This window comes from Pyrus communis, chromosome 10 (genome assembly GCF_963583255.1).
Source record: "Pyrus communis chromosome 10, drPyrComm1.1, whole genome shotgun sequence".
NCBI classification, from domain to species: Eukaryota; Viridiplantae; Streptophyta; class Magnoliopsida; order Rosales; family Rosaceae; genus Pyrus; species Pyrus communis.
Genome location: NC_084812.1, coordinates 4,938,695 through 4,958,677, shown reverse-complemented (window position 1 = coordinate 4,958,677; position 19,983 = coordinate 4,938,695). Strand labels below are relative to the sequence as shown.

The window sequence follows — 19,983 nt, the reverse complement described above, 5'->3', positions numbered from 1 at the left end:
TTCATGATGTGAATAAACATAAAAACATGCCTAATTAAAATCTTTGTAACATAAAGGCTCATATAATTGGCAACGTATCAGACTGTGAATACGAAACATTAATTAATTATTGATTAATGAATAATTTGTTTCAACGTTCAGTTTAAGATTGACCATCCAACGCAAAAAAACATAATTTATTTGGCAAGAGAACATTACGAGTAGCGAATATTTCCTTCATCTACCCAACAATTCCAAATTCAACACCCAATTATTGTTATTGGAAGAGATACTGAGTTCAAATTTTTAAATACGAGTACCATATATTAGAAAGAGAATATTACCATATACGAATAGTGAACATTTCCTCCATCTTCCTAACAATTCCAAGTTTGATTTTAATACATAGTTATTATTGTAGATGAAGACCTTAAGTTCAAATTTCACAAACCACAATATGTAGAACAAAATCGGGTCTTATTGCCACCAAACTAAGCCCAATGCCTAACCTACCTTATTGTGGGCCTCCCTTCAAAAATGAAGAATAAAATTAAATATTTTAAATTTTGGACAGCTCAGCACTACCATCCACAATAAAGGGAAGAGAGGGGGGAGCTTGGGCTAGGTATTTAAACGAGGGAGAGAAAGGATATAACGGAGGCCACGTTTTGAAAGCCCCTTTACCCTTTTTCCTCCCCCCTCCCACCGCTCCTAGGGTTTTAGCTTTGCCGCCTTCTTCCTCCTCCCTCCGCTCCTCCCTCTCTGCAAGTCGGAATGGGCAGCGATAAGGATAACATCAACATGTCCGATCTATCCTCAGGTGGTACTCACTCTCTCTCTTAACCTTCTGAAGTTTTGTAATCTTATGCGGTGATCTTACTCTGCTTCTGGTTTTTTTGTTTCTGAAGCTCTCAACGACGTGGATCGAGCAGGCCTCGTCAATGCTCTCAAGGTCAGTATTCAATTTTCTCGGCAACCAAGCAGACTCTTACCCTGTTAATTAGCAGGAAATTTCAATTTTACAGTTTGTTTAGCTTTCTGTCTGTTTGTTCTTTGCGGTTAAGTGTTTGTTTGGCTGATGGAGCTTGTGTTTGTGCAGAATAAGATAGAGAGTTTGGCCGGGCAGCACTCTGATATCCTCGAGAGCTTATCTCCTGCAGTCCGAAAGCGGGTCGATGTCCTTAGAGAGATTCAGGTATGATTCTCTCTCGCTCTGAAGTTTGAAGTTTAGTGCTTTGATATGCTGGATTGCTCATAGTTTCATGTCTTTTCATACTTTGTTTGGTTGGTTAATCAGATTATACTCTTTTTTCATTTATATTTTCTGTTTAGTTACCATTTTGATTGATATCATATGACGGGTTTCAGCCGCATATTATAGCTTAACAATTTTTAAAATTGGAGTTTCAGTTGCATTCTTTCGTTGGTTCTTGAAAAATACTGTTTGATTGACAAATTGGTTGGAGTTGTTCATTCTCTTAGTATTATGTGATGGAATATGTAAAAAGTGAATATATTATCTTGAAGTGTGAAGCACCCTAAGACTTTCTTTACTTGCAGACCCAACATGATGAACTCGAGGCAAAGTTTTTCGAGGAGAGAGCAGCTCTTGAAGCCAAATATCAGAAATTGTATCAACCTTTGTATACCAAGGTGTTCTACTGTTCTACATACTGCAGTGTTCTATATATCGTATATTCTCAAATATGAAGGGTTCATATGTGGGATGCTTCTTTCTTATTCATTTTATTTATTTTATTAAATATATTCTGTATGGCTACGTGGTTTAGTGGCTTGTCACTGCTCTACCTAAGTGAGGTAGCAGTGGCACCCCTGGCCTGAGTTAGTGTGATTGATGTCCCGTTTCCTTTGCTTATAGGTTTCTTACTATTTTGGGAATGAGGAGCTTAACTTCATTTCTTTTCATGTATTTCGTTTTAAAATAAATTGTACTGAACACTCTGCAGAGATACGAGATTGTAAATTGTGTTGTTGAAGCTGAAGGAGTCACTAATGAAGCAGCAACAACAGAAGAGGGTGAAGATTCTGAAGGTATACTCTTGATAGTTATTCAGGACCTATGTAGTTTTTATTGTGTGCAAATGTTAATTTCTTGTCTTTGCCTGCGTATTTATTTTCGCAGAAAAAGGAGTGCCTGATTTCTGGCTCAACGCAATGAAGAACAATGAAGTGCTAGCTGAGGAGGTGGTTATTGTGCATAAAGTTCTCATATTTGATGTTCATAATTACTTTGTTGTTTGTCAGCTGAATTGTTTTTTTTTTTTTTTTTTTTTGGGATTACCAGATATCTGAGCGTGATGAAGGTGCTCTTAAATATCTTAGAGACATCAAGTGGTTTAGGATAGATAACCCTAAGGGCTTCAAACTGGAGTTCTACTTTGACACCAATCCCTATTTTAAGAACTCTATCTTGACAAAGACATACCACATGATTGATGAAAATGAACCCATTCTCGAGAAAGCAATAGGGTATGTTCGGGAGCCTTGCCTTTTGCTAAATAGTTCAAGATGGCCTGTGCATCGTTGTTTGTATACTTAATTTAATACAATGTCTGGTACCTGGTGCTTTGTAGGACGGAGATTGAATGGTATCCTTCTAAATGCTTGACACAAAAGCTCCTTAAGAAGAAGCCTAAGAAGGGATCTAAGAATGCTAAGCCAATAACTAGAACTGAAAATTGCGAAAGTTTCTTCAACTTTTTCAGTCCGCCTCAAGTCCCTGAGGACGACGAAGATATTGATGAGGATGTTGTAAGACACTCTTCTTTACTATTTTTGTTTCTCTTTCAAGGTTTTTGTCCTTTGTAGTCTCTTATTTGTACCTCTTTTGAACAGGCCGAGGAACTCCAAAACCAGATGGAAAATGATTATGACATTGGGTGAGTTTATAACTTCTACTTGTAGACAGATTCCAGACCTTGGTACTAGTCCTAGATAGTTTGGAAATTTTCTGATTGAGTGCTTTGTTTAAAATTTTCTTCTCATATTGGCATCATTTTTTGTGTAGGTCTACCATTCGAGATAAGATCATCCCCCATGCTGTTTCATGGTATACTGGAGAGGCCATTGAGGGAGAAGATTTTGGAGACTTGGAAGAAGATGAAGAAGATGAAGATGAAGATGACGAAGAGGAAGACGAAGATGATGAGGACGAAGAAGACGAGGAAGATGATGAAGACGATGAAGACGAAGCCAAAACCAAAAAGAAGGTGCAGTGTTTTAAACATTTTGATCATCTTTTCTCCTCTTGCATTCTTCTATTTGTTTGAAGTTTGAACTGACGGTTATTATTTTTTTATGCAATTGATTCTGACGCAGACATCGGCTAGCCACAAGGTATGTTGCCTACTTGTTAAAATTCGTTCATAAGTTGAATATCTAATTGTTTTGTTGTTTCGAAAATGAACTTTTTGTTGCATATACTGAGAACACGTTACATAATGTAGAAGAGTGCAAGAGCACCAACCGGGGAGCAGGGTGAAAGGCCTCCAGAATGCAAACAGCAGTAGAATATGATTGTTTAGGAAAGGCGGGTTGAGTAGCTGTGAGTTCTCGTTGGACCTTCAGACTGTTTTAATAGAAAATGGTTGCTGGGCAGTTTTGTGTGGCCAATATATTTTTTTACCTTTTGTGTTCTTTTCCATGCTGGTTTAGGGGGAATGTGATGAAAGATGGTTTGGATGTCATTGTGATTTGTTGGCTTATGTTTGAATTCGATAGACAATGTTTTTTACTAATCTATTAATGATTTGTGTAATTTTCGGCCTTTATTTCTCGTTTGATTGTCTTTATCTTGCGTTGGACATCTGAAGATGCGGAGGGCATACATGGAACGGGTTCACCAGCACGTTGTGTCGTAATTTACTAAAACAATGACGTGTTGAAAACCTTACAAGTGTAAATGTTGCTCTAGAAGATGTGGCTTTTTTTTTTATCTAACTGATTGTTTAGTTGTTGGGGACATGGCAACCGAGGACTAAAGTCATCATTCTTCTTTTAGGCGCCTAAAGTTTCATCACTTTTCTTTTGGACCCTAAAGGTTTCATCACTAAAAAGGTGAGAAAAGCAATAAGGTAGAAGATCAGTTGGAAATGCAAGTACTTCATGAAAAAGCATTTAGAAGGGTTATGGCTCGTTTAAAATTTAAAACGACGAAAGTGCATTTGGTGAAAGTATTGGATTTCAAAAGTGCTTGAAGTGCATTTTGAAAGAAAAACACTTATGTTTCTTGCATGAAGCATTTTAAGTGCTTTTCTAAAATGCACTTTTATTTTTACTAATGGTTACAAAAGCACTTTTATCAAAAGCACTTTTAATCAATATAAAAGCACATCCATACACTTATTTTCAAGAACTTGGAAGTGTTCATTTAAAAACAAGCGGAGGAATCAGGCTTCTGATTTATTAAACTTCTGTTTTTAAGGAAATTTGGATGAACTAATTTAAAAACATAAATGTAAGTTGTATAATGAGGGAATATATTATTGAAGGAATGACTTGGCCTTCATCAGAGAAAAATAGTGTCTGAGCATTTATCTATGCATTCGAGGTTGCAATGACGTATTTCTCCTCTCTAAAGTCGCTTTTGTATAATAAAATAATAAAAAATTGGAAAAAAAATTGAGTGAGATTATAGGAAAATTGTTGTATCCCACATCGCCCGTGAGGGCGTGGTCTTTGGGCCTTATATATCCATGCCCAGAGCTTTAACTTCAGAGAGGCCTTTTGTGGACTACGGTCCACAAGAACAAAACCGTGCGGTAGCTGGGTGGCTGCGACATAGTCCAGGCCCAGAATGCCAAAGCGGACAATATCCGAGAGGTTGGAGTCTGGGATGTGACAATTTGGTATCAGAGCCAGACTCACAGTCGTGGTGTGCCGACGAGGATGTCGGACTCCCTAAGGGGGGTGGATTGTTGTATCCCACATCGCCCGTGAGGGCGTGGTCTTTGGGCCTTATATATCCATGCCCAGAGCTTTAACTTCAGAGAGGCCTTTTGTGGACTACGGTCCACAAGAACAAAACCGTGTGGTAGCTGGGTGGCTGCGACATAGTCCAGGCCCAGAATGCCAAAGCGGACAATATCCGAGAGGTTGGAGTCTGGGATGTGACAATTTGGTATCAGAGCCAGACTCATGGTCGTGGTGTGCCGAAGAGGACGTCGGACTCCCTAAGGGGGGTGGATTGTTGTATCCCACATCGCCCGTGAGGGCGAGGTCTTTGGGCCTTATATATCCATGCCCAGAGCTTTAACTTCAGAGAGGCCTTTTGTGGACTACAGTCCACAAGAACAAAACCGTGCGGTAGCTGGGTGGTTGCGACATAGTCCAGGCCCAGAATGCCAAAGCGGACAATATCCGAGAGGTTGGAGTCTGAGATGTGACAAAAATGCCCATTGTATTTAAATCAGGGGGATCCTCGCCGAGTCCTTAAATTATATCCGTTTTTCATACATTATCCTGTAAAAAATCATTGTAAATTTTTTTATTTAAAATTGAATATAAATATGACCAGATAAAAACTGATAGGACGAGGATTCCAGATCATCACAAACAGGATCCGCGGGGATCCACTCGTATTTAAAAGGGTCGTGAGCCCAAGCAGTCAAGGTCTCCGCTCTCCTCCACTCTGACACTCTTCCGCTTCTCTCTGCGATGCTTGCTCCAGCATTGCAAAAAGGAGGGAAATAACCCCATAACCCTAAAACCCAGACTCTCTCTCCCCTCCCTCTCTCTCTCTCTTCCTCTGCCATTGCCTGATATGCATGGCCTCTTATAGTTTCGTAAATTGATTTTCCGGTCACCTTCTACCTCTTATTTCTTCACTAATTTGATTCCGGAGAAGCTGTGGGTTGTGGAGGTTTGGAAGCTTGGAGTTCGTCACCAATGGCGAGGCTTCTCCGAAACGCTCTTTCCATGAAACGTGTCCTATTCCCGCCACAGGTTTGCCGTTTCTTCATTTGTGAAACAAGAAAGTTTTTTCCTTTTATTTACTCAATGGCTGTCTGTTTGGTTTCTGGGAATGTTTAGGAAAAATTAGTGATTGAATTAATCAAAATTATAACTTCTGAGCTTCCGGCATCTAATTTTTTGTTCGTTCTGTTTCGCAGATGGACCGGAGAGGATTGTTGGGTACATCTACCCAGTTTTGCAATTTTTCTTCGAAAGGTGCTTGCTTTAAATTTTTAATTCTTATTCTTCTTGATGCTTTCAATAATTTGCATTTTGGGGAATGTTAGGGCTTGTTTGGTATCATATTTTCAGAATTTTTATCATTTCTCATAATATTTCTTAAGAACTTTTCTTAAAAATAATTTTCTTTAAGATTCAAAGTCTTATTTGATATGCGATTTGAAATTTTTAAAATTTTACAACTTAAATTGGACAAAGAGATCCAAAAAGAGAGGGTCGAGGGAGAAAGAGGAGAGAGGAGGAAAGAAAATAAGAGAGATGATCAGAGGAGATAGAGAGGAAGAAGAGTGAGAGAAAGAACTGAGAGAATAAAGAGAGCGGATTGGAGGAGAGATGAAAAAGGTAACAAAAAAAAGAGAAGGGGGAGATAGAAAGAAGAAAAGAGAGATAGATTTGAAGTGAGGGGAGGAGGGAGAGAAAAAAAGGGAGTGAGTTTAAGTTTAAAAACTCTAAAAACTCTTTTTTTTTTTTTTTTTTTTTTGAGAATATACTATATTTTTGAGTTAGTTTTGAGTTCAGTTTTTAAAAATATTTTGAAAATAACCCTATGAAACAAGTTTTTTAAGGCCTAAAATTTGAAAATTGTTTTTGAGTTTAAAAAGTTGGATTCAAGTAGAGTACCAGACAGACCCTTATATTTTATGTATATTTTTATTTGTTTCAAATGAATTCGGAGGTTTTATAACGGAGTTTTAAGTATATCAGTAAATACTGCTTGTGATTGTTTAGCCAAAATAAGAGTGAAAACAGGACTGAAAAAGAGAGAGTGTTTGGTATTAAGATGTTTGTAAACTTTAATAATTTCATGGCCCCGTCCATATTATTGGTTTGGTGAATTATCTTCATATGGCGTGGAGTTTAACCATTGCTTTACTAAATTAACTTGTTATATAATAGGATAGCTATTATCCATTATGTGCTGCCATAAAACACGGTTTGTGCTCCCTTTGATTTTGAAAATATTTGAAATTCTGTCTGAAGTTAGAAAGAAATCTAAGTCGGACGGAAGTGACTCCTGTGATGAGAATTTGTCAAAGAAGGAGTTGGCCCTGAAGCAAGCCCTGGATCAGATTACATCCTCATTTGGAAAGGGATCTATAATGTGGCTTGGTCGATCCGTCTCTCCTAGACAAGTCCCAGTGGTATCTACGGGTTCTTTTTCTTTGGACATGGCACTGGGAATTGGTGGATTTCCAAAGGTATCATGTGTGCTTAATCAGCTGAATGTTTAGGGTCATTATAGCAGATTATGGTCTTGGTCATATGAATGTTTTTGTGCATAAGATGCGAGGCAGATTTGACATTATACTTCAGCTCGGAATATGTATTTGCTTCTCGTGATATTCATTCATTTTCTGCAGGGACGTGTTGTGGAGATATACGGTGCTGAGGCTTCTGGGAAAACTACTCTGGCTCTTCATGTAATAGCCGAAGCACAGAAGCAAGGAGGTTAGACTATGGCATTTTCTTACTAAAATTTGGTGGCAAATGAACATAGTGCACTGCACATATAGAACATGGTATGGCTGTTGTATGCGAAAGACGCAAGTTTTCACTCTCTCTTTAAGTTGTTCATTATATGTAAAAATACGGTGCCTCCATACACACATCTAAAATGTATATCTAAATCATCTCCTCAGCTTCGTGGAATTAGAACAGTTGTTTGAGTCTTTGTCCTGTAAAAAGTAAATCCGATGCTATCTATCACTGTGTCTCTTCCCCTGCATCTACAATACCCATGCTTTTTTATTTCTTGCTGGTCTAGTCAAATGAGTAAATTTCTGTGATCTATTAGCTTGAAATGTTGAAGCAATGTTATACAATGGGCATGTAAGGATTGGGTTTGGTGCACATTTAATGGTTATAGCTGGTGTGTAAAATGTAAATTCTTCATGTTTCAATATTTACTCATGAAGAACTGATTGAGACCATCTTTTGGTGCGGGGTAATCTGTTAATGTCAATTAACTTGTAGGTTTATCTTATGTTGGTGATTTTTTATGTTGGCTGTTGTCGTGATATTGAGTTCCTAGTCTGATGCAACTTATTAATGTAGGGACATGTGTTTTTGTTGATGCCGAGCATGCTCTTGATCCTACACTGGCTCAGTCTATCGGGGTAAACACTGAGAATCTACTTCTCTCACAACCTGATTCTGGTGAGCAAGCCCTCAGTCTTGTAGACACTCTAATCCGCAGTGGCTCAGTTGATGTTGTTGTTGTTGACAGTGTAAGTAAGGTGCTTTTCAGTAACATTTTGTGTTCAGTGCAATTTTTCCATGTTAGCCTTTTCCATGTTCATTGAGTACACGCCTGATGTATTCTTATAAATTCTCTTTGGTTTTTGTTCTGTTTGAATGTTTTTCACCTTCATATCATCTCATGAGGCTTTTGTATATATTTTTTTGACAGAGTTTGTCTTTTACTCTGCACGGTAGATGAAGGGTTTTCATGTGATGACAGGTGGCTGCACTTGTGCCTAAAGGTGAACTTGATGGCGAAATGGGTGATGCTCATATGGCAATGCAGGCTAGACTAATGAGCCAGGCACTTCGCAAATTGAGTCACTCTTTATCTCTATCACAGACAATATTAATCTTTACAAATCAGGTAATGGCATTCGATTTCATTATTATATTTGATACATTTACACAACATAAAAAACTTATCATTTGTGAAAGTTATAAGTACAAACACTTTTACACATAATCTTATCCTTTTCTGAGATTTCTGGTTTTGTATTTTTGAAGATAATTTGATATTCATCATTTCATGAATATTTGTTTGGTGCTCAGACTTCTGCAATTGTTTGTCTATCTTTAGGTGAGAGCGAAGCTTTCTACTTTTGGAGGATTTGGTGGGCCAACTGAAGTTACTTGTGGCGGCAATGCTTTGAAGTTTTATGCTTCAGTGCGCCTTAATATGAGGAGAATAGGACTTGTAAAGAAGGGAGAAGAGGTAGTTACCGACACCATTTGTCTATTTTGTTCATGAATTTGAACTTTGCTTATCTAAAAAGTAGAATTGTCGTTTTTTTTGTCAATTGAATTGTCGTTGAGTACCTATTTGATTAGTGTGAAAGTATCTAGGTTTTATTCAGGCTACTTTCAGTAGAATATCCAGTCATTTGATTGAAAATATTACCTGAATGGAGTAACATGGGCTTATTTACATGTTTTTGTGTTTCTTTTGGTTGGAGGATTAAATGCTATGTTATTTATGTATCCTTTTGAAAGAAATTAAATTTCCATGCAGACTATAGGAAGTCAAGTCCAAGTGAAGATAGTGAAGAACAAACTCGCTCCTCCGTTCAGAACTGTTCAGATAGAGCTTGAGTTTGGTAAGGGTATATGTCGGGAATCAGAGATCATTGATTTGGGATTGAAAAACAAATTCATCACAAAAGCTGGCTCAATGTACGACTTAAATGGTCAAAGTTTCCGTGGCAAGGATGCTTTGAAAAGGTTTTTGTCCGAGAATGGTACTGCTATGGAGGAACTTACAGCAAAGCTTACGGAGAAGCTAGTTGATGATGTGGCAGCCAAGGAAGCAGAAACAGAACTTATGGGCGAAGGTCCTGTAGAGGAAATTGTTTCGCCTGATTCTACTGACGAAGATGCAGTTACGGCAGTTGGAGCGTAAGTACTCAGATGTCCTCGAAACTGTAGATAAGTTTTTCTCTGTTTTCCTTGGCGGGGTTCGATATAGGGGAGCGGCTACTGCATCCTCCTGAGCAGCTGGTAGATTCACTAGCTCTCCTTGTAAATTAACATCATTTGTTAATCACTATGTATGGCATGGATGCAGTGAAATTTTGTGGGTTCAAAAGGGGGCAAATTTGGGAAAGATGCAGGAGGGTCGTTATTTAGATTTCTAGGTTAACCGTAGCAGCTTGTAATTACTCGTTCAGCTACAGTTTGTATGTCAGCGAGGTCAATGTTATATATCATTTTATTTACCCAATAGAATGCTACATTTCAAGCTCTCGATCTTTGCCGATTTTTCTAAGCGTGGATCATACCATCGTCCCATATCAGATCATCGTGGATCATACCGTCGGTGCAGATCAAAATGTGAACCCTATGTGATGGTCCGAGAAACGTTTGGTTTTCTCCATTTCCTTGCTAACAAAATTTAGTAACATTAAAAGATATTTATGACTTATAGTTGGTTCAAGTAGCTAGTATCGATTAGGGAGAGTAATGTAAAGTTTTATTGGATCGAAATTTTCTCGGTTATCTCGGGTGGTTAAAACCAAAAAACTTCGTCTTGGTCTTAAGAGAAAGAAAAAACAACTAAACAAGGAAATATTCGCGTCCTCGTTCTCGTTCTCACGTAAGTTATTCTCGTTGTGGAGGGCAGTGTCAGGTATATTAACCAAAACGAGTGTTATGTACCCTGTAAGAACCCAAATATCCTCTTCCTCAACTCCATGATCAAAGGCTTCGAACAATCCCTACATTTTCTCTTGCGACCTTGCTATCTTCAATCCGGGGCCTGAAGAAAATGACACTACTTCACTTCAATCTGTGGCCTTTTTGAATCGCGAAGAGTTCCTTTTTTACGTTGTTATTTCTTTCTTTCAAGGCCGAGACGAAGTTTTTGGGTTTTAACCACCTGAGACAGCGGATAAAATTTTGATCCAGTAAAACTTTACATTACTCTCCCTAATTGCTACTAGCTACTAGCTACTTGAACCAACTATAAGTATAAATATCTTTTATTGTTACTAAATTTTGTTAGCAAGGAAATGGAGAACACCAAACGTTTTGTTGTCCATCTCGGACCATCGCATAGGGTTTAGATTTTGATCTGCACTGATAGTATGATTCGCGATGATCTGAGATGGGACGATAAACTTTGGAAGCAGCTATTAACTCAACTTGTCCATCTCAACCGTTTCCAAATGGGAAATTTTATTTAAACCTGTGTAACTTTTTTCTACACCTCACTTAAATTTTAAATGTTAATTGTTTATTTTACCCTATTGCATAATTACTATTAAGTATAAAATGAAACTAATAATAAAACTCAAATTTATCAATAAACCCACACACTATAATTAAATCCTAGCATCACTCTTCGTTTATCCTACATTCATTCCGGCCAAAATCCTAATAACTATAGAGAGAAACAAGCTTTTTCTATTGAGATGTGATTCTTGAAGATGATTAAAAATGTTTTGATAGATATGTTGGAATTTCCATTTCTTTAGTTTATTTTATATCATGTTTTAAGTTTAGAACTTATGATGAAAAAGTTGGTAATGTCTTCTTGTAATTCTTTGAATCAAGACAAGCAAGTTATAACTTCTTACTGTTGGAAAAGTTGATAGTTTGTTTCTTTTAATTGCAAGGTCTTTTTGGTCTTGTCCTTAGCGTTTTGCTGTATGACCAAAACTCATTAGCTCTCTTCTTATCAAAGAGAAGTTGTCGGCAATAAGTGGGGAAAGTGGGATGGCCATGGAAATGCTAGTAGCAGAAAGAAAAAAAAAAACAACCGTGAAAATGCTAGTCCTATACGGCATATGTAATTATAGAGGGGCAAATAGTGCATTTTTAGAAAAAAAATCATTCAATTAGATATATTATTTTATAAAGGGAATGAGAGTAAAGATAAATTTATGTTTTGAAATGAGTTTGAGAGGGTAATTTAGGTAACAAATTTGGATTTAAAGAGATATTAATTATTTAATAAAAAACAATATAGGTGAAGAGAATAAATTACGTGTAGAAAGATGTTACATGATTATCAAGACAGATGAGTCATGAGTGCTTGAAGTCGTACTGCGCCGTATTCAATGTTTTGATGCTTGATATGGTACTGCGTGTGCAGCGATTTGAGTGGTGGTATTACCACTGAGCAAATCCAGCTAGTCACACCGTTTAATTTCTCGATCAAGAGCGTGCTTAGTGTCTACAAAAAGATAGGATAAATTACATTTTACTTTCTCAGATTTAGATGCAATTTATTCTCGTTGTGGAGGGCATTGTCAGGTATATTAACCAAAACGAGTGTCATGTACCGTGTAAGAACCCAAATATCCTCTTCTTCAACTCCATGATCAAAGGCTTCGAACAATCCCTACATTTTCTCTTGCGACCTTGCTATCTTCGATCTGGGGCCTGAGGAAAATGACACTACTTCACTTCAATCTGTGGCCTTTTTGAATTGTGAAAAGTTCCTTGTTGCGTTGTTTTTTCTTTCTCTCAAGGCCGAGACGAAGTTTTTGGGTTTTAACCACCCGAGACAGCGGATAAAATTTCGATCCAATAAAACTTTACATTACTCTCCCTAATCGCTACTAGCTATTGGCTATCAAGTCATAAATATCTTTTATTGTTGCTAAATTTTGTTAGCAAGGAAATGGAGAACACCAAACGTTTTGTTGTCCATCTTGTACCATCGCATAGGGTTCAGATTTTCATATGCATTGATAGTATGATCCACGATGATCTGAGATGGGATGAAAAACTTTGGAAGCAGTTATTAACTCAATTTGTTCATCTCAACCGTTTCCAAATGGGAAATTTTATTTAAACCCGTGTAACTTTTTTCTACACCTCACTTAAATTTTAAATGTTAATTGTTTATTTTACCTTATTGCATAATTACTATTAAGTACAAAATGAAATTAATAATAAAACTCAAATTTATCAATAAACCCACACACTATAATTAAATCATAGCATCACTCTTCGTTTATCCCACATTCATTCCGGCTAAAACCCTAATAACTATAGAGAGAAACAAGCTTTTCTATTGAGATGTGATTCTTGAAGATGATTAAAAATGTTTTGATAGATATGTTGGAATTTCCATTTCTTTAGTTTATTTTATATCATGTTTTAAGTTTAGAACTCACAGTGAAAAAGTTGGTAATATCTTTCTGTAATTCTTCGAATCAAGACAAGCAAGGTACAACTTCTTACTGTTGGAAAAGTTGATAGTTTGTTTCTTTTAATTGCAAGGTCCTTTTGGTTTTGTCTTTAGTGTTTTGCTGTATGACCAAAACTCCATTAGCTCGCTTCTTATCAAAGAGAAGTTGTCGGCAATAAGTGGGGAAAGTGGGATAGCCATGGAAATGCTAGTAGCAGAAACAAAAAAAAGCAGCCGTGAAAATGCTAGTCCTCTACGGCACTAGCATTTGCAATTATAGAGGGGCAAAGGGCGGCTTTTTGAAAAAAATCATTCAATTAGATATATTATTTTATAAAGGCAATGAGAGTAAAGATAAATTTATGTTTTGAAGTTGGTTTGAGAGAGTAATTTAGGTAATAAATTTGGTTTAAAGAGATATTAATTATTTAATAAAAAACAATATAGATAAAGAGAATAAGTTACATGAAGACTGATGAGCCATGAATGCTTGAAGTCGTACTGAGCCGTATTCAATGTTTTGATGCTTGATATGGTACTGCGTGTGCAGCGATTTGAGTGGTGGTATTACCACTGAGCAAATCCGTCTAGTGACACCGTTTAATTTCTCGATCAAGAGCGTGCTTAATGTCCAAAGAGGATAGGGTAAATTACATTTTACTTTCACAGATTTGGATGTAATTGTAACCTCATACAACATCTTTAAAACATTTTAATCTCATTCATTTAGTTATTATTTCATTTCAATTTCATACGTTAAAAATCCTGTTAAATTAGCTGATGACGTGGTAAAAATGAGTCTCCCATTTTTGCTTATGTGGCTGACAACTTCTGCCACATGGACAAACAATTAATATTTTATTTAAAACATTTCAAAAAAAAAAAACCTTAAAAAATAGAAAAAAAAAAAAAAAAAAAAAAACAACCTTCCAGAGCGGCTCTCCACCCCACGTTGCAAATGCAAAGCCACAACCCTAGATCTTCCGTCCCCTCCAGTACGTCGTCAACATCTTCGTCCACAACACTCCACCGCTGCAAGCCCGCCAGCAACACCAACATTGCCTCAAACCCCACCCACGTCGACTGGCGCTGCAAATCGGACGGCAACATCATCTTCTTCCTCGTGCGACAATCTGTTGCGAGTCGCGGTGGTTCAGGCAGAGAGCAGAAAGTGGTGAACACCCAAACTCCGGCTGACGAATTTGGTGGCGGTGGTTCAGGCAGAGAGCGCAAGTGGACTGACAATTTGTGATGTGGATCGAATTTAGGGGTTGGGTTGGATTCGACAAAATTTGGGGGTTGGATTTGTCCAAATCCTAAATTTTCCCAAACCCAGGTCCAGGTTGCAGGGGTCGAAGCCGGCGTCAATGGCAACGACGGATGAGGAAATGGGGTTTGCAGGGGGAGCGGGAGAATGCTGGGGATGGGGAAGGGGACGACATGGGTTTTAGGGTTTTTTTTTATTTTTTATTTTTAATACTTATTTTAGTATTTAATATTCTGATTAAATTATTATTTTTTAAATGTATAAAAAAAAATTTGCCACGTGGCATAAATTTTTTAACCATGTCAGCATAAATGTGGATCTCATATTTACCAAGTCATCACTTAACGGCTTACTTAATGGATTTTCTAATGAATGTATGAAATTGAAATAAAATGATAAGTAAATATACGAAATTGAAATGTTTAAAGATATTGCATGACGTTGTAATCGATAAAGGATAAAATATAATTTATCCAAAAAGATCTGTCCAGCGTCAAATACTAGGTTCTTTAATCAAATTCATTTATTATTATTATTATTTTTATTATTATTCTCATGCTACCGCATAAGTACAATAACAGATAATCCAATCAAACGGGGTTAGACTGAAAGGAGCATTTCTTTACATTTTGTCAAATTTAAAAAATTAAAATTAACGACTTTTTAGTACGCAGACGAAATATATTATAATAAAAGTTCAAAAGACTAAATCTTTGACAGACAAAAAAAAAGGGTTCAAAGACTAATTCTATAGCTTATTCAACATTCGTGAAATTAAATAAAACACAAAAACGAACTTTGATCCTGGACAAGTGCAGTGACGCCGTCTCGAAACCTTTTACTAACCGGGTTAGAATGGAAGGATCATTTCTCTACGTTTTGTTAAATTTTAAAATTAAAATTAACGAATTTTAAATTCATAAACGAAATCTACCATAGTGAAAGTTCAAAAGGCTAATTCTATAGCTTATTCAACATTTGAGAAATTATAAAAACACAAAACCTTTTACTGAGTCTCATGCAGAAAAGTGATTGACTAACCTAGAATTCCGAAGCAGATATCGTGGCCAAATGACTCAGGACAAATGAGATTTTTTTTTTTTTTAACAAATGATATTATCTACATTAAAAGTGAAGTGGTGAGTTTAGTCTCACAAATAAACCTGGCATTTTGGACCCAACCCGACCCGTTAATATTAGTATTTGGATGGATGCTTAATAGGTCGGGTCGCTAACGGGTCACTTTGGGTCAACCCGTTAGTACTCGTTAGTTGATGATGTTTTAGTAATTTCAGTCAAATTTTAACAACAAAAAAATAAACTCTATGCAAAAAGGATAAAATAATAATAATTGTTAACGGGTGAAACAGATGACCCGTTAACTTAACGGGTTAGGTTCAGATAACAATAAACCCAACCCATTTACAGGTTGACTCACAAATGAGATTTTAAATATTATTAATCTAAGAGATTAGTATGTTTGATACATGGATCCAATGCCAGCCTCAACCACTCAACATGACGTGGCAGATCAATGGAGCTGCCAGCTGTGAAAATGATATGTGCGGTTTTGAAGCAATATTGAAAATGTGAATTTTCGACGTGCCAATATTTTGAATAATGTTTGTCTGCATACCAAATCATTTTTCGGTCCTACTTCTTGCATTGCGGTCTCTTTCCGTTTGCAGTCAATTTGGGCACCATAAATTCATACAAGAAACAAAGAACCCACAAAGAAGAAAATGGAAAACAAGACTATGTGGGCTTGACTGACCCGGACTGGTGGATGTCCCAGCCAATTCATCCCTAGCTCCCATTTTTTTATGTAAATTTATAAAGAAGGATTATGTGACATTAGCATCTCGTCAACAATCGTATGTGAGGTATCAATCCTCTCACGAAAGAGATATAACTGTTGCACCAAAAAAACCCCGTCCATCTTTATATATTTATAGATGATTCATAAAATATAATACAATTGTGCCAAGAAAAGTGTAATACAACAAATTAATGAAAGAAACCTTAAAAATTGTTTTCATTTAATTTCGTAAAAATAATTCTACGTTTTTAATCCAAAAATTATGAAGTCCACAAAACTAAATAAAAAATATACAAATAATGAAAGTGGCTATTTCTTATCCAAAAAATACTTAAAAAAAGTAGCTATTAACATGGACAAATGGGAAAAAATGTGGAATAGATTTTGGTCAATAGACATCATAATATGAATCAAATTGATATGTTTGATTGTCTAAATTAACGGTGGAGAATGCCTGCCCGATGTGATAGGGTCAAAAATTGGCAAGCATTAATGGCCAAAAGCCGGAAAGCAATCCATATATCAAAATCTTGACTATTCCTACTATTTCGACCAAAACAAAGAAAACGAAAAGAGGACTAGTCGATCCTACGTACTAAGTCTATATATTGAACATGTCGAAAAGCTATTTGATTACATCAATGCTAAGTCAGCAACCACCCTTCTTACTGCTTCCTGGAAGGCAGCCTCGTCCCATTCCGTTCCCTGTATATATAAAGAAATAAAACAACTTTCAGTTTCCTTCTAGTTTCCCAAATACATATTCAATATAATACTATTTATAGCAATCATTGATTTCATAGTCATTGTCTCTTTTTAGCTTATACCATGCATTGATTTCATAGTTAGGGTGAGATTCATAATCAATATGACTCCTCACGTGTGAAGAATCTTTAAACCTAACACATGAACAACACAAAATGGACAAAATGGGATAACGTAGAGCATGGTTGCATGTGTGATTATTGAGTTTCACACGTGTGACAACTTGTTCTGATACGATAAAGAAGGTTGTGGTTCTATCTTAAAATCAATTGACGATATGAGGAATAATTCAATTACTTATAAGCACATGCAAGATCTCTCATTTTTCCGATTTGGGATTCATATTCTTAATATAAACCCTTCATTATTTATCACCCGACCCACCCCTCAATTACTTAAAAGCTTATAAAATATGTGTTCTATATATCTTAGGTCAATCACATTCACACATGCATCCAATACCAGGGATCATAATAATTAATGAGTTCAAGAAATTTATAAGTATTCTATTACATACCTGATCAACTCTTAATCTCAAGATTACGCGATTGATGTTAGAATTTGGTTCTGATATCCAAGCATTGGCTTCCATGGACATCAAGCTTACATTCTCAACCCGCTTCAAGAATTCCAAAATGCGGATCACCATATCTTCGGTGCAACTCTCTAGTGATCTTAGAACCACTTGCAAGTCAATAATTTGCTGATCTTGATCCGGGGATGATTCGGATGATACATGCGTAAGAGTAAGACTAACTCTTTCATTTGAGGAGCCTGCGGTAGCTGCTGCTTCATTAGCTCCTAAGTTGGCCGGGGGCAAGAGCCTTGCCTCTAACTGCTGGTTTCTTTTACTAAGCTCAGCAACTCGAGCTTTTAAACTAGTCAAGTACTCCCTCGCAGATATAAGAACCGAGGCTTTGTCTTTCTACACTATCAAAATTTTAATTAATCACGTTTGCAACGAAACCAATATATGTACCAATGCAAAAAAGAGAAAAATGGTATAATAATGCATTTCCCAACGAATGTGTTAATATGTACGCTATGTTGGACCGTACTGAACTGGAATACCCTAAAACTTCCATCTAGTTTAGTATAGTTTACCGTAGCCCAGTTCAGTCGAGTACGGTCCAGTATCCTTTTGAATAACACATTGTTTGTGTGTGTGTGTGTGTGTATGCATGCATGTTGCTTACCTTGGTTCCAGGTGGAAGTAATGATTTCAATGTATGAAAGCTTTCATTGAGCTTCTCACGCCTTTTGCGCTCCGATATCATATGATGCAACTGGCCGCTTGTGGGACGGGTGGTTTGGATACCTTCACGAAGCCTCATCAGATTCAAGTTTCTCAAGAAGGAAATGGATCGCTTGTGCATGTTTTGCCGGCGTAAATTAGCACTCATTTGCGTTCTTGGGGCTAAAGCTGAGGTGCTGTAAGTCTTGAAAGCAGTGGATTTTGGAGTTAGTAAGTGACGATGAGTAGTAGAAGAAGAAGGTGGATTAGTATGTGGGGGTGGTTGATACGAAGAAGAAGGTGAAGAAGATAGAACTGCAAGGATAGCTCTTGTCATTGCGGCATCTTCGATCTCCGGAGTTGGGAATTGGATGTTTCGGGTTCGAGAAAAAGCTTGGATGGCTTGTTGATGAGGACTAGTACTAGTAGAAGTAGTAGTAATGAGATTTATGATTGGTAAAGGTTCCAATGGATTAATATTGATTGGTTGCAAGGGATCGGAAGATAATTGTGTAAAGATCTCTGGGATGTTATGAGAAATAGTAGTGGTTGGAATGTTGAAGAGGAGGGAGGAATATTCAGGACTATCCAATGCGGAAAGTGATCTCAAAGAAGACGAAGAGGATGACGGTGGGTTTTGCTGAACATTGATTGGCCTGCTGGCAACTTCTGTATGTGGAGATACTTGTCTGGAAAAAGCTTCTGGTAACCAGGTTCTCATCAATTCTCTTTTTATGTTTATCTGCAAAACAACAAAAAATAAATTAGTTAATCGTAAACCTCAATTATGCATTAAGATTCTTAATATAATTACAAGCCACTTGGGTCAGCTTGGTGAGGGTGGGTAGTGTTATCAGTTCTGTATGCTAGGTTTAGGGTTCGAAACCCACCATTTAACCAAAAGTTTTTTACATAATTCCAAGTTAGATTAGAATTTGGTCTTACTTGAGACACATTGGACAAGCCCAGCTCAATTTCTCCGCTTTTGCACCCCATGAAAACTGCAGTCTGTAATTTAAGAGGAAATTATAATTAAGAGAACAACACCAATTAATTAATATTGTAAGCCAATATTTTAATCCAGCATGAACAAACCTTAATCCTTGCTTCCTGTTACAAGCAGATTAAAATTACTCAATTAGCGTACGATATCTTGCCTGCGTAAATTAATGAACGTTCTTTGTGTAAATTGGGAATTGTTATAAATTTCTGTTCAATTATATTTTAAATTAGTTACCTGATAAAATTGCCTCTGTGTATCAACTGATGCCAGTCTTTGTAGGTCCATTTCTTGCAACTCCAAATATGGAAGGCTATTCCTGAAAGCGAATCCTGGAACACAGCTGATCATGTACATGCATGCAGCAAAAAACTTATGAGAGAAATAGAAACAATGATAACTATACAAGCAAACCAATACGCATAGTTACGTACTCATTTTCGACAACGTTGAATACTGATAGACGATATTCATTGAAAAGCTGCCGAGCCAAACTGCCCGAAGAAGAGCTTGGTTGATTTTCTTCATCATAAACACCATCGAGAAAAAATAGGAGGCTGCACGAACACATAAAACCAACATTATTGATATGAGCTCCATCCACATTCAGGGTGTTTGGGTAGGTGGGTGTGTGTGTGTGTGAGAGAGAGAGAGAGAGAGAGAGAGAGAGAGATGAATGATGAATGATGCGTCCATACTTAGGAGGGGGCATATAGGACCACAAGCAAATGTAGAAGCAGCCGAAAGATTGCATGACAAGTCGAAGGAAATTGGCGCGAGAGCCTTCATCGAGTTGGAAAGCAATGTCCATAGACAAAGGTTGGAAATG

General features: G+C 37.0%; 3 protein-coding genes across 4 annotated transcripts; 2 read left to right on the top strand and 1 right to left on the bottom strand.

The window, feature by feature from the left end:
* Nucleotides 1-609: 609 nt before the first annotated feature.
* LOC137747472 (nucleosome assembly protein 1;2-like) lies at nucleotides 610-3,770 on the top strand. 2 transcript variants are annotated; one of them, XM_068487585.1, is made up of 12 exons: nucleotides 610-799; nucleotides 888-931; nucleotides 1,079-1,174; nucleotides 1,540-1,632; nucleotides 1,947-2,031; nucleotides 2,123-2,184; nucleotides 2,285-2,469; nucleotides 2,574-2,751; nucleotides 2,836-2,879; nucleotides 3,008-3,209; nucleotides 3,319-3,336; nucleotides 3,450-3,770. In XM_068487585.1, the coding sequence occupies exons 1-12, from the start codon at nucleotides 754-756 to the stop codon at nucleotides 3,507-3,509; spliced, it is 1,113 nt and encodes a 370-aa protein (XP_068343686.1). In that variant the 5' UTR covers nucleotides 610-753; the 3' UTR covers nucleotides 3,510-3,770. The 2 variants fall into 2 exon arrangements, with proteins under 2 accessions (XP_068343686.1, XP_068343685.1); XM_068487584.1 differs by having other exon boundaries at nucleotides 611-799; nucleotides 3,447-3,770.
* A 1,858-nt stretch (nucleotides 3,771-5,628) lies between these two features.
* On the top strand, nucleotides 5,629-10,140 carry LOC137748625 (DNA repair protein recA homolog 3, mitochondrial-like). Its single transcript, XM_068488794.1, has 8 exons — nucleotides 5,629-5,943; nucleotides 6,111-6,168; nucleotides 7,174-7,391; nucleotides 7,554-7,641; nucleotides 8,248-8,420; nucleotides 8,654-8,800; nucleotides 9,014-9,148; nucleotides 9,446-10,140. The coding sequence occupies exons 1-8, from the start codon at nucleotides 5,887-5,889 to the stop codon at nucleotides 9,830-9,832; spliced, it is 1,263 nt and encodes a 420-aa protein (XP_068344895.1). The 5' UTR covers nucleotides 5,629-5,886; the 3' UTR covers nucleotides 9,833-10,140.
* A 6,648-nt stretch (nucleotides 10,141-16,788) lies between these two features.
* On the bottom strand, nucleotides 16,789-19,980 carry LOC137746602 (putative transcription factor bHLH041). The gene is made up of 8 exons (XM_068486614.1): nucleotides 19,853-19,980; nucleotides 19,589-19,711; nucleotides 19,392-19,497; nucleotides 19,250-19,264; nucleotides 19,100-19,162; nucleotides 18,117-18,896; nucleotides 17,438-17,845; nucleotides 16,789-16,860 (listed from the first exon to the last, which is right to left on the bottom strand). Exons 1-8 carry the CDS (start codon nucleotides 19,963-19,965, stop codon nucleotides 16,789-16,791), a joined length of 1,680 nt encoding a protein of 559 aa, XP_068342715.1. The 5' UTR covers nucleotides 19,966-19,980.
* Nucleotides 19,981-19,983: the final 3 nt, after the last annotated feature.

Excerpts from the sequence above, each read along its gene's own strand:
- LOC137747472 (XM_068487584.1), top strand. The coding sequence starts at position 754 with ATGGGCAGCGATAAGGATAACATCAACATGTCCGATCTATCCTCAG. Across the intron at positions 932-1,078 it reads GCCTCGTCAATGCTCTCAAG|AATAAGATAGAGAGTTTGGC; the intron begins GTCAGTATTCAA and ends GTGTTTGTGCAG. Across the intron at positions 2,032-2,122 it reads AGAGGGTGAAGATTCTGAAG|AAAAAGGAGTGCCTGATTTC; the intron begins GTATACTCTTGA and ends TTATTTTCGCAG.
- LOC137748625 (XM_068488794.1), top strand. The coding sequence starts at position 5,887 with ATGGCGAGGCTTCTCCGAAACGCTCTTTCCATGAAACGTGTCCTATTC. Across the intron at positions 7,392-7,553 it reads GAATTGGTGGATTTCCAAAG|GGACGTGTTGTGGAGATATA; the intron begins GTATCATGTGTG and ends CATTTTCTGCAG. Across the intron at positions 7,642-8,247 it reads CGAAGCACAGAAGCAAGGAG|GGACATGTGTTTTTGTTGAT; the intron begins GTTAGACTATGG and ends TTATTAATGTAG.
- LOC137746602 (XM_068486614.1), bottom strand. The coding sequence starts at position 19,965 with ATGGACATTGCTTTCCAACTCGATGAAGGCTCTCGCGCCAATTTCCTT. Across the intron at positions 19,712-19,852 it reads TCCTATATGCCCCCTCCTAA|CCTCCTATTTTTTCTCGATG; the intron begins GTATGGACGCAT and ends GTGTTCGTGCAG. Across the intron at positions 19,498-19,588 it reads TTCAACGTTGTCGAAAATGA|CTGTGTTCCAGGATTCGCTT; the intron begins GTACGTAACTAT and ends GTACATGATCAG.